We start from the raw sequence: 16,235 nt of genomic DNA on the forward strand, positions 1-16,235 counted from the left end.
CTCTGTCACATTACTTTACACTTCCAAGTGACAAATATCTAACTGATGCTTTTCGAAAATCTGCTAATTATAAACTTTTGCCCACAGGCAAAATTATCAATGTCTCTCCCATTTATCTTTAGCTATTTCTTACATTCTATTACATTACAATTTCATTGTGTATGTAATACTTCACTTTAAAGTGTGGGCTATGTCACAGTACCATAGGTTTCAACCTTAAGTGTGTACCCAAATCCCATGGAGACTTTGTTAAAGCTTGCTGAACTCTCCCCCAAGGTTAAACTAAATAGCTCTGGGGTTAGGTCTCTAGCATTTACATTTCCACACTGAATACAGAGGCAAATATATGAGCCTGCTCGGTGGCTCCTGTCTGTAATCCCAGCACTCTGGGAGGCCAAGGCGGGTGGATCACGAGGTCAGGAGTTCAAGAACAGCCTGAGCAACATGGTGAAAACCCCATTTCTACTAAAAATACAAAAATTAGCTGGGCGTGGTGGTGCATGTCTGTAATCCCAGCTACTTGGGAGGGTGAGGCAGGAGAATTGAGGGAGGCAGAGATTGCCATGAGCCAAGATCCTGCCACTGCACTCCAGCCTGAGTGAGTGAGACTCGGTCTCCCAAAAAAAAAAAAAAAAAAAAGCCTGGGCAACATAGCAAGACCCCATCTCTACAAAAAAAACATAAAAATAAGCCAGGCATGGTGGCATGTGCCTGTAGTTCCAGCACCTCAGGAGACTGAGGTGGGAGAACTGCTTGAGCCCAGCAGTTCAAGACTACAGTGAGCTATCATGGTGCCACTGCACTCCAACCTGGATAACAGAGCAAGACCCTGACTCAAAAAAAAAGTTATTTTTCATAATACCATGCTATTTGTATCAGTAAGTAATGGGCTATTGTACAGTTAAGTCCTCACTTAAAGTCATCTACAGGTTCTTGGAAACTACAACTTAGAAAAGCAAACAACATATAAGGAAACTAATTTGAACACAGGTTGACTGATAATAAATAACAGTTAAGTTCCTATGGCATATTTCTGGCCACAAAACATTAACAAACTTCTAAATAAACACCAAAATGGGCTGGGCCCATGCCTGTAATCCCAATGCTTTGGAAGGCCAATCTGGGCCTATGCTCAAGTGATCCTCTATTTCAGCCTTTGGTCTCAGCCTTCAGTGGTGTAACTAGAGGAATGCACCACTAGGTCCAGTTAATTTACTTTTTTTAGTTTTTGTAGAAATGAGGTCTCACCATATTGCCCAGGCTGGCCTCCAACTTTTGGCCTCAAATGATTCTCCCACTTGGTCCTAATGTAGTTTTAAATAGATGTTCTAAATTTCTCAATCGTAATTTTTAATATAGTAAGTATATATAATTAAAACCCACATAACCCATATGAGCAAAAAGCATTTTGGGGCCAGGCACATGGCTCACACCTGTAATCCCAGTATGTTGGGAGGATTGCTTGAGGCCAGGAATTCAAGACCAGCCTAGCCAACATGGCAAAACCCCACCTCTACTGAAAATATAAAAATTAGTGGGCCATGGTAGTACACACCTGTAGTCTCAGCTACTCAGAAGACTGAGGCACAAGAATCACTTGAACCTGGGAGGCAGAGGTTGCAATAAGCTGAGAAGGCACCACTGCATTTCAGCCTGGGCAACAGAGCAAGACACTGTCTCAAGACAAAAAAAAAAAAAAAAAACTGGCCAGGTGGCCAGGTGTGGTAGCTCATGCCTGTAATCCCAACATTTTGGGACTTTGGGAGGCCAAGAAGGACGGATCACAAGGTCAGGACATCGAGATAATCCTGGCCAACATCTCTACTAAACCTCATCTCATCAAAATAAATTTCAAATGTATGTAAAATATGTGGCTCCTAACCAAGTAGAGAAACCTCATCTCTACTAAAATACAAAAAATTAGCCGGGTGCTGTGGTGTGCACCTGTAGTACCAGCTACTCAGGAGGCTGAGGCAGGGGAATCACTTGGACCTAGAAGGTGGAGATCACAGTAAGCCGAGATCACACCACTGCACTCCAGCCTAGCAACAGGGCAAGACTCCATCTTTAAAAAATAAAAAAATAAAATAAAAAAGCACTCTAGAGTTAATCAATGATTTCTAAGAGTTGTAATCTAAAGCCTTTATATATATATATATATATGTAAATTCCTCTTTCTTCCATGTTTTTATTTCCTACCTTGTGAAGCAACAGTAACTTCTGTGCTTTTTGTAAACAAATAGAAGCTAATTATTTATATTACTCTGCTCCTCATATTTGTCACTTATTTTAGAAATCAGTCGGCCAGGCATGGGGGTTCATACCTGTAATTCCAACACTTTGGGAGGCCGAGGTGGGCAAATCACCTGAGGTCAGGAGTTCGAGATCAGCCTGGCCAACACGGTGAAACCCCATCTTTAGTAAAAATACAAAAATTAGCTAGGCATGGTGGCAGGTGCCTGTAATCCCAGCTACCCAGGAGTCTGAGGCAGGAGAATCGCTTGAACCTGGGAGGTGGAGGTTGCAGTGAGCCAAGATTGTGCCATTGTACTCCAGCAAGACTATCTCAAGGATGAGGGAGAGGGAGAGGGGAAGGGGGAGGGGAGAGATAAGGAAGGGAGGGAGGGATGATTATCAATGGTTCCTTCAAACCTAACAGATCTGTTTTAAGGCAAACATATCCAGGCTGCTTACCTCATCATTCTTCAGGGCCATGAAATAGTAATGGATGTTTTTGTTTCGTGCATACTCCTTCACTCGTGCTTTAAACTCTTTATGATCAAGTACCTCTCCACAATATTCTAGGACAAATGTGTTCCTGCAAACCAAAAGGAAAAAATTGCACTTCCTGCCTAGGAATAGTATGGAAAACATATACACTCAGGCAAAATAACAAATTTAAATAAATATTGCAACATAGATAAATTTGGTTATTACACAAAATAAATTTCAAATGTATATAGAGTATCTGGCTTCTAACCAAGGTTACTTTTCTTCTTCACAGTACTTTTCAAAGAATGTTGATTCTAAGATGCTTTTATAATTTCTACCTACTACCAAAATATAAATCCTTTAACTAGATACTAAAACATTCAAGTCTGGTTTATGATATCAAAGAAACAGTTATTAACAGCTGGAAAACAGCTCTGGAGAAATCAAGAGACACCGAAAAGTTAGAGGATTTTTGTTTTAGGAAAAAAAAATAAAAGATGGCCAGGTCTGGTGGCTCACGCCTGTAACCCCAACCAACACTTTGGGAGGCCGAGGCAGGGGGATCACCTGAGATCAGGAGATCAAGACCAGCCTGACCAATATGGTGAAACCCCATCTCTACTAAAAATACAAAAATTAGCCAGGCATGGTGGCATGTGCCTGTAATCCCAGCTACTGAGGAGGGTAAGACAGGAGAACTGCTTGAACCCAGGAGCCAAGATTGCGCCACTGCACTCCAGCCTGGGCAACAGAGCGAGACTCAGTCTCAAAAAAAAGAAAAGAAAAGAAAAGAAAAAAAGCAGCCCTTCTGCTGTCTTTACTCTCAAAGGTCTCTAAAAATGTTAAAGATCAAATCTAATCCCCTTTATCTGACGACATTCTCTGTGAATTCTATTTAGAATGTTATCAGTAATTACGATTAATCTTCATCTTTGGCATCTTTCAGTTACCCTATATCCTTGAATGTCCTTTCCTTGATTATCTACCTATTTCTTCTGTATTGAAGATGTTAAATGCTCAGTCTTTCCCCTTTCTCTTTATTCTCTAAAAGCTCATTCTAACCAATGACTTCAACTATTAGTTCTATTTAGATAAATGTTACACTATGCTTTGCTCCTAAGTTCTGACATGAAATGGTCTGCCTAAAAGTCTTTTCTTATCTTCTCAAAATAAACATGCCCTAACTCTAATCAAAGAGATTTTTTTTAATGTAAATCTTTTGCATTTATTTATAACACACTGGCAAAATCAATATACTTATTAAAGGAGTTAACTTTGCCAACTGAAAAAAATCAAATCCATTTACTTTAAAAAATAAAGCAATTAAAAACAAATGAGAAAAGAGCAAATACATTAAAAAGCAGAACTCAAAAACAGGATTGGAGAAATTGATAGATGTATGTATATTTATATAGTAGTCCATCACAAACACATTTAAGTCTCATTAATAAAAATCTGATTACTCATGGGTAAACCTAGAAAGTCAAATTATTACCTCTATAACCAATACTTGAAATGTCCTTTCTAAGCCCAAAAGCTTATCATCTTGTAAATAATATAAAATGATGACAAAATTTGAGTTGGACTCTCCACTTCTAGGATTAGTGCTCTCTCTTAAGAAAAAGAAAAATCACTTTGGGAGGCCACGGTGGGACCATTGCTTTGGCCCAGGAGTTCAAGACCAGCCTAGGAAACACAAAAAGACCTCATCTTTACAAACAATAAAAAAAATTTTAAAAATTAGCCAGCCATGGTGTTATGTGCCTACAGTCCCAGCCACTTGAAAGGCTGGGGCAGAAGAAATGCTTGAGCCTTGAGTTTGAAGCTACAATGAGCTACGATCACATCACTGCACTCAGCCTAGGTGACAGAGCAAGACCCGCCTCATATTTAAAAAAAAAAGGCTGGGCACAGTGGCTTATATCTGTAATCCCAACAGAGGAGGGCCAAGGTAGGTAGATCACTTGAGCCTGGGAGCTCGAGACCAGCTGGACAACATGGCGAAATCCCATCTCTATCAAAATAAATAAATAAATGAAAATTTAAAAAAAAAAAAAAAAACATTTTTTTTAATTTTAAAAAAGAGAAAAAAAATGATACATCATAGACTGCCTTGTGAATTAAATGTGATGACTACAAAACATATCTTATCCAGGATCTGGAATTGCACACATAAAAAATATTTCCATTCCTGCCAAAAATCTAATTATCTTCCCTGAACTTGTTCCTTTAAGGCTTACTGATTACCTGCTTTTGAAAGGTAGCATGAAAAATAAAAATTAAGCGTACTGATGTCACGTAGCATCATGACCATTTGACAGGTAAGACAGAATTTGGATAACATAGATGATCTACCAAACTAATAAAGCTCAATTACAGCCTGGGATTCAAACCCACCTGAATAACTAGTTATCTCATTGTATTATAAAGATGCTTTCTTGAATTATACTAAAATATTCAATTCTAATGATATTTACTCTCAAATCGCCTTTTCTAGAACAAGTTCTTAAATACCAGAGCCTGACCAACCACTAAATCACTCAGAGTAGAGACCTCACATCAGGAAGTCGGAAGGATATACCAACACACATGGATCTAAAAGTTTGAGAGCTTGAGGAAGCAGCTGAGAGAAGCATCTCAAAGTCCTCAGTAATTCTCGGAATGTAGGCTAGACCCTTCAGCTGCCTTACCTCCAAAAAACTAAACAAGGCCTATGTAAAAGTTTATCATGTAGTCCTTAAAATTCTAAGATTTGGTTTTCTTAGAGAAGCTATGTGTCTCAATTAAAACCAAAATAAAAACAAAGCAGAAAAACATCAAATTACCTGGCATGCAGTGACTAAATCCCATGAAGGCAAAGGCAATAAGAAGTATGATTCTTGTGATTCTTATTAATCTTTTTCTAAGTCTGAAATTTGCTCCTGGATGAATAGGGTCACTTCACTGAACTCCTTAAAGCCTGTTCAGGGCTACAGGGCTCTACTGTGGCAGGTAGATGGGGACAGAAATTGTCACTATCACTACAAAGCTATGGAAGGTTTAGGAGTTACGGTCAATGTATGTAACTCTCTTTAGGCTTTATAAACTTACTTTTCTGTAAGTTTGAAATTTTTTACTTATAAAATGGGCCAGGTGTGGTGGCTCACATCTGTAATACTATTATTTCGGGAAGCCAAGGTGAGAGGATCACAGGAGCTCCGGAGTTCAAGACCAACCTGGCAACACAGTGAAACCCTGTCTCTACTAAAACTACAGAAAAAAATTAGTTGAGTATTACAATCTGCACCTGTAGTCCCAGCTACTCAGGAGGCTGAGGTGGGAGGATCATCAGAGCCCAGGAAGTCAAGGTGGCAGTAAGCTGTGATCGTACCACTGCATTCCAGCCTGGGCAACAGAGTGAGACCCTGTGTTGAAAAACAACAGCAAAAAAAAAGTGGAGAGGAAAGATAGCTTCTAAAAAAGCCTCATTTAGGCTGGGTGCAGTGGCTCACCCCTGTCCTCCCAGCACTTTAGGAGGCCAAGGTGGGTACAGATCACTTCAGATCAGGAGTTCATGACCAGGCTGGACAACATGGTAAAACCCCATCTCTACTAAAAGTGCAAAAATTAGCCAGGCATGGTGGCACATGACTGTAATCCCTGCTACTCAGGAGGCTGAGGCAGGAGAATTGCTTCAACCCAGGAGGTAGAGGTTGCAGTGAGCTGTGATCATGCCACTACACTCTGGCCTAGACAACAGAGCAAGACTCCAACTCGAAAAAAAAAAGGATATACAAATACCATATATCCATACGAGAGAGTATTATTCAGTCATAAACAGGAATTAAGTACTGACATGTGCTACAGTACAGATGAAACCTCAAAAAAATAATGCTAAGTGAAAGAAGCCAGACACAAAAGGCCACATATTATATAATTTCATTTATATGAAATACCAAGAATAGCTTAATCCATATAAACAGAAAGCAAATTACTGGCTGCCAGGCCTGGGAGGAGGTGGGTATGAAAAGATTCTGCTTAATAGGTACAGAGTTCCCTTTTCAAATTATGAAAATGTTTTAGATGTAGACAAAGGTGATGGCTGCACAAGACTGTGAATGCACTAAATGGTACACTTTAAAATGGTCAATATTATATTACATGAATTTTACCTAAATTAAAACCCTATCTGGTATTCAATTACATTAAGTCAACCTGGACAGCCCCACCTTCTCTACCTACAGCTGGGAGATTTCCTAAAACTACAGGGGTTTTGGTAGGAATCTGCTTTTTGGTACTTTAACACTAACTAGCAACTTAGCTCAAAATTTCTCTTCCTGTGGAGATCTAACAATCTGTCCTTATAAAATGGTAATACTCTACCAGTAAACACCTCAAGAGTTTTGATTAGTTTATGAAATTCATAAACTATTGGTATTACCATCATCATATGAAAGTTATAGGAGTAAGAAGGTATGGGAAACATGGAAACATTAAGTCCTAGCATACTTTATCAAAGCAGAGTTCTTGGCAAATAGCTGAAGAAAACTAAAGAGCTTTAGAAAAAAAAAAATTTTTTTTGAGACATTTCACTCTGCCACCAGGCCAGAGTGCAGTGGCGTAACCTTTGCCTACCAGGTTCAAGCAATTCTCCCGCCTCAGCTTCCCGAGTAGCTGGGACTATAGGAACACGCCACCACGCCCAGTTAATTTTTGGATTTTTAGTAGAGACAGGGTTTCACCCTGTTGGCCAAGATGGTCTCCATCTGTTGACCTCATGATCCGCCCACCTCGGCCTTAACGTGCTGGGATTAAAGGTGTGAGCCACAGTGCCCAGCCACAGCTTTAGGAAATGTTAACCTGGCATATGAACTGGAGCCATACCTCCTTTTCATCCTTCCCCAATCACCTTTCCCTTTAATATAAAAGCACTGAGCTATCAGAGTATCTGTTGCAAGTAACAGAGTTTAGATCAGGTTTGAAGCTGTGGGTTTTACTGCAGATTCCACAAAGTACCAGTGTCCAGACAGCTCATCCATTACTGTCCTTGCAAGAGAGACTTGTGTCCAAACTGTGGTTCCTTTTTTAAAACAACAACAATATAATAATTAAAAAAAAAAACTCTCAAGGAGAAGGCCTGGCTGGCTAGGACAGAATGAAAGAAGGCATCTTTGAAAATGTGCATCTGGACGAGAACTAGCGATTTTGGAAATTCAATGGGCTGCCTTGAGAGGTACTGAGTTCTGTATCATTAAAAGTGTTCAAAGGAAGTATAACTGATTCTTTGTTTAAAATATAAAGAATCCAATGAATTGGGTATGGGACATAATGAGACAATTCTGTGAGATATTTGTTTCCAAGAAACAATTAGAAACCAGTTAAGATGAGCATAGGCAACATAGTGACATAGTGAAACACCATTTCTACAAAAAAAATGGAAAAAACATTAGCTGGGCATAGTGGCTCACATCTACAGTCTCAGCTACTCAGGAGACTGAGGCAGGAGGATCAATTGAGCTTGAGAGGTCGAGACTGCAGTGAGCCATGTTCATGCCAGGACACTCCAGCAAGGGCGACAGGACAAGACCCTGTCTCAAAAAAATAAAAAATAATAAAAACCAGTTAGGAGCCAGGATGTGTTTTTACAACCCTTTAAGGAGAAAAGAAATCTCCGAGGGTCCTACTGGCCCATTTTTTGTGTAGCAAAACGTGTTTTCTGATTGGTACCAAAAGGATAGACTAATATAAACATCATTTACTATTTTCAAAAGAAAAAAAAACAATTTGCTTATCAAAAGATATATGAGAATTCTTGTCATAAAACTAAATTACTGCCAAGCGGAAAACAGTGAGGAAAAGAACTCCCGAAATTGTTGTCTTTATTATCTGGGTTTTGAATTCCCACAATAAACAGACTAATCCCCACCCAAGTCCTGCCCCAACTCCAACTCCCATCCAAGTGTGGCCATACGTTTAGAGGGTTCTGAAAGAAGTTATGTCTAAGTTACTAGAATCCAGCAAATATTTTATTTCCTTCCACTTTTTTCCTTTATGTATTTTTCAATGTTTCAACCATACACACATGTAATCTGTTCATATTTAAATGCAAAGTAAGAGGCACTTGACTTTCACTAAGAATATTTTTTTTCTTTTTTTTTAGATAGTCTTGCTCTGTCACCCAGGTTGTAATGCAGTGGTGTGATCTCAGCTCACTGCAACCTCCTCCCCCTGGGTTCAAGTAATTCTTCTGCCTTAGTCTCCTGAGTAGCTGGGATTACAGATGTGCGCCACCATGCCTGGCTAATTTTTGTGTTGTTTTGTTTTGTTTCGTTTTTGTGAGACAGAGTTTCACTCTTGTTACTCAGGCTGGAGTGCAGTCTCATGATCTTGGCTAACTGCAACCTCAGCTTCCCAGGTTCAAGAGATTTTCCTGCCTCAGCCTCCCAAGTAGCTGGGATTGCAGGCACCTGCCACTACATCTGGCTAATTTTTGTATTTTTAGTAGCAACAGGGTTTCACCAGTTTCACCACATTGGCCAAGCTGGTCTTGAACTCCTGCCCTCAGGTGATCTGCCTGCCTCAGCCCCGCAAAGTGCTGGGATTACAGGCATGAGCCACCAAGTCCAGCCTAATTCTTTTTTTATTTTGAGATGGAGTCTCACTCTGTCTCCCAGGCTGGAGTGCAGTGGCATGATCTCAGCTCACTGCAACCTCCGTCTCCAGGTTCAAGCAATCCTCCCACCTCAGCCTCCCGAGTAGCTGGGATTACAGGCATGTGGCATCACACCCAGCTAATTTTTGTATTTTTAGTACAGACAGAGTTTTGCCATGTTGGCCAGGCTGGTCTGGAAACCCTGACCAGCCTGAAAGGCTAACAAGGTTAACAAAACAATTAAAGCTGAAATCAGGAGTTTGAGACCAACCTCGCCAACATGGTGAAACCCCATCTCTATTAAAAATACAAAAAAATTGGCTGGGCACAGTGGCTCACACCTGTAATCCCAGCACTTTGGGAGACTGAGGTGAGCAGATCATGACATCAGGAATTCGAGACCAGCCTGGCCAATATGGTGAAACTCCACCTCTACTAAAAATACAAATATTAGCCAGGTGTGGTGGTGGGTGCCTGTAATCCCAGCTATAAGGGGGCTAAGGCAGTAGAATCACTTGAACCCAGGAGGTGGGGGGTGCAGTGAGCCAAGATTGCACCACTGCACTCCAGTCTTAGGTGACAGAGCAAGACTCTATCTCAGGAAAAAAAAAATCTAAGTTCAACAACACAAAAATGAAGTGAAGGCTGGGCACAGTGGCTCACACCTGTAATCCCAGCACTTTAGGAGGCCAAGGTGAGTGGGTAACTTGAGGTCAGAAGTTCAAAACCAGTCTGACCAACATGGTGAAACAACGTCTCTACCAAAAAATACACAAAAATTAGTCGGGCATGGTGGCATGTGCCTGTAGTCCCAGCTACTTCAGAGGCTAAGGCAAGGGAATCGCTTGAACTGGGGAGTGGAGGTTGCAGTGAGCCAAGATCATGCCACTGCACTCCAGACTGGATAACAGAATGAGCCCTTGTTTAAAAAAAAAAAAATGAAGTGAAAGGTGATTAAAACAGAACTTACGAAGGAAGGTCTTTGGCAGCTCTCAAGCCCCAGCCTTTCTTTTCTGTGAGAATGACTTCCACATCTGCATGCTGTTTTCTCTGAAACCGTCTATTAGAACAATAATCCCCATTTGGACACCGAGAAGAACTGAAATGAGAAAAAGAGGAAACTTATTTAAAGCATCAAAAGAACCAAAATAACTTTGAAAAAATGTGTTAGTATAACTATATATATATATACATACTTTTATGGTATAATTAGCATGTGTATGACTAACCCCTAATTGAGCCTTCCTTTCTTTCCATCACAAAGGGATTCCTTAGAACTGAGTATGTACACTGTTACTTAAACAGATCATACCCACCATACAGTCCCACCATACAGTCTTGTCATCTGGTCTTCACAGGAAACGTCTACCACTCCCTAGGTGTCTAGAAAACATATTCAGGCTGCATGTAAGCTTTCAGTACATTGACAACTCTGCAGAACTAACTTATTTTCTGCAAGTGCACCTTCCCTTCTTTCTACTCTAATCACTCTTAATTTCGTTTTCTGAATGCAGCTAACTCCTTGAGAAAATCTAGTCATTATTAAACATATCCTTGTTCAGAGTAAACACAGTAACATAGCAAGGCTCTTCTCCCATGGATCCTAGAGTAAAAATGATAAAATCAAACACTGACTGAATAATATGTGATAGATATAAAGGTTTTTAATAATGATTAAGACTACACTAGAGGGGCCAAGTGCAGTGGCTCATGCCTATAATCCCAGCACTTTGGGAGGCCAAGGCAGGCAGATCACTTGAGGTCAGGAATCAAGACCATCCTGGCCAACATAGTGAAACCCTGTCTCTACTAAAAATACAAAAATTAGCCAGACATGAGGGCGCATGCCTGTAATCCCAGCTACTCAGAAGGGTGAGGCAGGAGAACTGCTTTAAACTCAGGAGGCAGAGGTTGTAGTGAGCTGAAATTGCACCACCGCACTCCAGCCTGGGTGACAGGAGACTGTCTAAAAAATATAAATAAATAAATTTTAAAAGACCACTAGAAATTACCAATCATTTTGAATACATTATTATTTATTGCCAACTGAGTAGCAAATAACATTTTTAGCAATGGTCAGAGGATGAAGGATTTGCTCTAGAGTGAGGCAATATAAAGGAAGACTTTCAGGAGGAAAGAGAATTTAAGGCAGAATCTCTAATGATACATAGGATATGCATAAAGAAAGCTAAAAATACAACTGTCCCTGCCTGTGTTCAGAAATAGGAAAACAACCCGTTTGGACAAAGCAAAATGAAACAACTAAAGATAGCTGATAAGAAAGGTGAGCTACTGGAGGATGAAAAGACAGGCTGATGGTATGCTATGAAGGCCTCTGAATACAAGGCTAAGTTTGAACCCAAATCATGAAAACGACAGAGAACTACTAAAAGCTCAAATGTGTTAATAATGAAGAAATTCTTTTTTTCATATAAGCTTCACAAAGTTGGCAGCAAAACCCAGAAGAATGACTAGGGCAACAATATGAGGTTAGAATAATGCTAACCCTATGTCTCTCCTCTTCTTACACTGTACTGTCATGTCTCTCTTTAGTTTGGATAAAAGAATACCAAAAATGCTTTATCTTTTTTTATTTTTCAAGGTACATATATTTTATTTTTACAACACTATAACATCAAGCAAAACCAAAAACTGGGCTTTGAGAAAAAAACAGTTCACTAACGTTAAAAATAAGATATACTCTTTCCATGTTAAGGACAAGAATATATTTTTCATTGATCAGATTGGTTAAAAAGAAAATTATTATTATTATTTTGAGACAAGGTCTCACTCTGCCATCCAGGCTGGAGTACAGTGGAGTGATAGCTCACTCCAACCTCCATATCCTGGGTTCAAATGCTTCTCCTGCCTCAGCCTTTCGAGTAGCTAGGATTACAGGCACCCACCACCACGTAGGCTAATTTTTGTATTTTTTTTAGTAGAGATGGTGTTTCCGCCATGTTGGCTAGGCTGATCTTGAACTCCTGGCCTCAAGTGATCTGCCCACCTCAGCCTCCCAAATAGCTGCTATTACAGGCACAAGCCACCACACTTGGCCAAAATTAAATATTTTAATGTAAAAATATTTACTATTTATAAGAATACTACAGAAACAAATGTCTGTCAACAGAATTATTATAGGTTAACTATGAACAGAATACATAATGCAGTCAAGAGAAAGATTTAGACAGTCTGTACATATAGCTCTGATTAGGTAAATCCCAGCAAGTATATAGACTGAGATTCTATTTGTAAACATAAAAAGAGGAAAACATCTACCTATGCTAGCATAGGCATTAAAAGTTTTCTGGAAAAAAGACAAAACAACGGGATTGACATTGAGAGAGGAAGACATTCACTTCATGTATTTCTGAAATGTTAGGGTTTTATTTCATTTTATAGTGAAAGCTAAAAAAATACCATCATTTACCTCCTAGGACACAAATATTACAAAAGATAAATAAGTACCAAATAGAAATTATTATAGGACTACTTTATAGAGCACTTAAAACATGGTAGGTACTGTAATCTAATGCACAATATAAGGGAAATTTGTTTCCCTATTAATATCTGTTTTCTACAATACATCAAAGTATCTACTATACTTTTTTGCTTATATTCATCCATAGGTAAGAAAGGTTAAATGTTATTCTTCATTGATAATTCAATATTTAGAAACATTTAATAGAAGTGTTCAACAAAAGCAGAGCATTCTAATTTACTTACCATTCAATCATGAGGAGACGATTAAGACAATCTTCCCCACAGGCTATTTCACCTTGAGCTCTTTCATCTTTAGAAAGAGGTGTACACTCACACTGCATTCGCTTAATATCTCGATGAGATTTATTCTTCTTTCTGTTGGGTAAAATTTCATAAAAACTGATTAAATAAATTTCCTGGCAATGATATATAACATATGTAATCAAATATATGCTAAATCTCATTAGATTCTTTTTTTTTTTTTTTAAACAGGGTCTTGTTCTGTCACCCAGGCCAGGGTGCAGTGACGCGATCATGGCTCACTGCAGCCTCAACCTCCTGAATTCAAATGATCCTCCCACTTCCACCTCCTGAATAGCTGGGACCACAGCATGTGCCACCACACTTGACTAATTTTTTTTTTTTAATATTCTGTATCGACAGGGTCTATGTTGCTCAGGCTGGTCTTAAACTCCTGAGCTCAAGCAATCCCCCTGCCTCTACTTCCCAAAGTGCTGCAATTACAGGCATGACTCAGGACACCTGGTTAGATTCACATTTAATGATTCCTGTAAGTCAACCATTCAAAATAAAACATCTTATCCTTAACATGTGTGAGACTGAAAATCCTAAGATCTGCATTGCAAAAAAAAACATGAGAAGGGCAACATTAACCTTGGCAAATGGGGAAGATGAAATGGGTTCAAGACTTATCATTCTGTAATTCAGCCCTTATTTCCTAGTCCAGGTCAGCTAAGCACTGGATTCTGAACAGTTTCAAGTGTTAAAGTCATACTAGGTTCTGGGAAAAATAGGAAAACTCATACATTTCAAATAGTGACATAAATGGTTAAAGTTAACTTTAAGAATCAGACCTCATGGATGACCAAATAATAGTTTAGATATAAGGAAGAAAAGGGGTTTCTAAAAAAATAAAAGTGTGTGAGTTCTAACTCAATTCAGTATTTTGGAGTATCTTTCAGTAACATCACATTTGCATACATTTTAAAAAGCAGATTGAATTTTTAAAATAAAGTAATACAGAACAATCAGGTATAAGTTTCAGAGGGCTAAACTTTCTCCATGCAGACAGATTTATTTTGGAGGAGAACATAAACCGCTAAAATTTGACTGGGTTCATAACTCATGCCAGAGTTTACAAAGCGAAAGTGAAAATGTGATTATTTATTGGCCTTTTTGCTGAACTAGTTTTTTACTCTGTCTAAAAACAAACAAAAAACCCTAAAGATAGTCGAAAAATATCTGTTAAAAGTTGTTTAAGATTAGGGAACTATAAACTATAACTTACTCTTTTGATTATTAAACAGGAAACAGTATATCTGCCCTAAGTGGCTATCTAATCTCCTACCTCTAATCTGCTTTAATCTTCAACATATGTTCTATTCTAGTGCCAATTTTGTAAAGTGCCTAAAAAGTGTTATGATAGTTTTAACTAAGTTTAGGTGAAAAGAATGATTCCTCTTGATTAAAGACACAAATTCATTAATAAGTATATGCATATGCTTGGCCTGAAGATGACTAAAGATAAATAAAATATCTATTTAGAAGTACTTAGCTGCAATTTTGAAGAATCAGCAGCAGCTTTATTTTATATTGCTCTAGAAGGCTGGAACAGGACTAATGGACATAGATTTTGGCAGGTAAGCCCTTTTCCATTAAACCTAAGAAAAATCTTTTCATTATACTCAAACTATTCTTTAGAAGTTTGTCCTCTTAGTGGCTCCTAAATGCCTAGCATATAACAGGCATTTCAAAAATGTTGAATATATAGGCTGGGCATGGTGGTTGACACCTGTAATCCCAGCATTTTGGAGGCCCAGGTGGTTGGACCACCTCGTTTGACACCAGCATTTGAGTCAGGTTTGAGACCTCGTTTGAGTCAGGTGTTTGAGACCAGCCTGACCAACATGGCAAAACCCATCTCTACTAAAAATACATAAATTAGCTGGGTGTGGTGGCGGCCAGCAGAGGGTGCAGTGAGCAGAGATCACACCACTGCACTCTGCACTGGGTGACAAAGTAAGACTCTGTCTCAAAAAAAAAAAAAAAAAGTTGAATATATATAAATCCTTCCCACTGCAAAGTGGTGGAAGTCCTCTTATGCCTTCCTCTTACGCCTCTACCAACAAAATCTATGTGCACACAGTTTTATATATATCTGATTCTCATTGCTAAAGAAAAGCCAGAGAATCGAACTGATTCGGTATATTTATATTCTTTTACAAAGACCCTATAAGTTCCATTAGCCTACTCACACATTTCCCAAAGGGTACCACTTAAAATACGAATATTTTCAATGTAAACCTAATTTACAACTAGATGTAAACAAATATAACTGTAAAAGGCTCTCTGTAATATAAAAAGGTTATTTTATAATAGGAAAAAGTTTCTGGTGGAAGTTACCTTTACATGAAGTCTTTTACCTTATATACAGTGAAAATTTGATTTAATAACATTTTGATGCTTAAAGGTGCAATGGCTATACTAATTTTCAACTAGCAGGAAAACTTCCAAAATGGGAGAGTAAATAGGTTGGATAGTTTTTGTTTTGTTTTTTTTAAACATAATCAACAGATATTTATATCAGGAAAATGAGACAATTATTAAGGAGGGGTTAAAGTTAAAATAGACTGAGAAGTCCTGCTCTATGTCTTCATCACTCCTATTCTCATTATATTCTATTTCATGTTAGGGATTTTTTGATAAACCATTTTATCATTTCTAAAATATTTATTACACTATTACCAGATTTAATCTATTAACAATAGGCAAAAAAAATGCAGAAGAATATTATGCTCTAGTCTAGTTTTAACTTTATAAGTACCCAATATGGTTTGACTGTTTCCCCACCCAAATTTTCAACTTGAATTTTATCTCCCAGAATTCTCATGTGTTGTGGGAGGGACCCAGGGGGAGGTAACTGAATCATCGGAGCCGTCCTTCCTGCACTATTCTCCTGATGGTGAATATCTCTACCAAGATCTGATGGGTTTATCAGGGGTTTTCACTTTTGCTTCTTCCTCATTTTCTCTTGTCACCACCATGTAAGAAGTGTCTTTTGCCTCCTGTCATGATTCTGAGTCCTCCCCAACCATGTGGAATTGTAAGTCCAATTAAACCGCCTTTTCTTCCCAGTCTCGAATATGTCTTTATCAGCAGCATGAAAACC

General features: G+C 38.7%; 1 protein-coding gene across 9 annotated transcripts in view; it reads right to left on the bottom strand.

The window, feature by feature from the left end:
* SETD2 (SET domain containing 2, histone lysine methyltransferase) overlaps positions 1–16,235 on the bottom strand; it is a 144,553-nt gene that overhangs the window by 82,483 nt on the left and 45,835 nt on the right. For all 9 annotated transcript variants that reach the window (XR_013527270.1, XR_013527269.1, XR_008476716.2 and 6 more), the window contains 3 exons: positions 13,070–13,201; positions 10,314–10,442; positions 2,695–2,818 (listed from right to left, as the gene is read on the bottom strand). Coding sequence is in view for 6 of the 9 variants with exons in the window: in XM_078350658.1 (XP_078206784.1) it covers positions 2,695–2,818; positions 10,314–10,442; positions 13,070–13,201 (385 nt within the window). In the remaining 3 variants the exon portion in view is untranslated. The remainder of the gene's footprint in view (positions 1–2,694; positions 2,819–10,313; positions 10,443–13,069; positions 13,202–16,235) is intronic.

Source organism: Callithrix jacchus, chromosome 15, assembly GCF_049354715.1.
Source record: "Callithrix jacchus isolate 240 chromosome 15, calJac240_pri, whole genome shotgun sequence".
NCBI classification, from domain to species: Eukaryota; Metazoa; Chordata; class Mammalia; order Primates; family Cebidae; genus Callithrix; species Callithrix jacchus.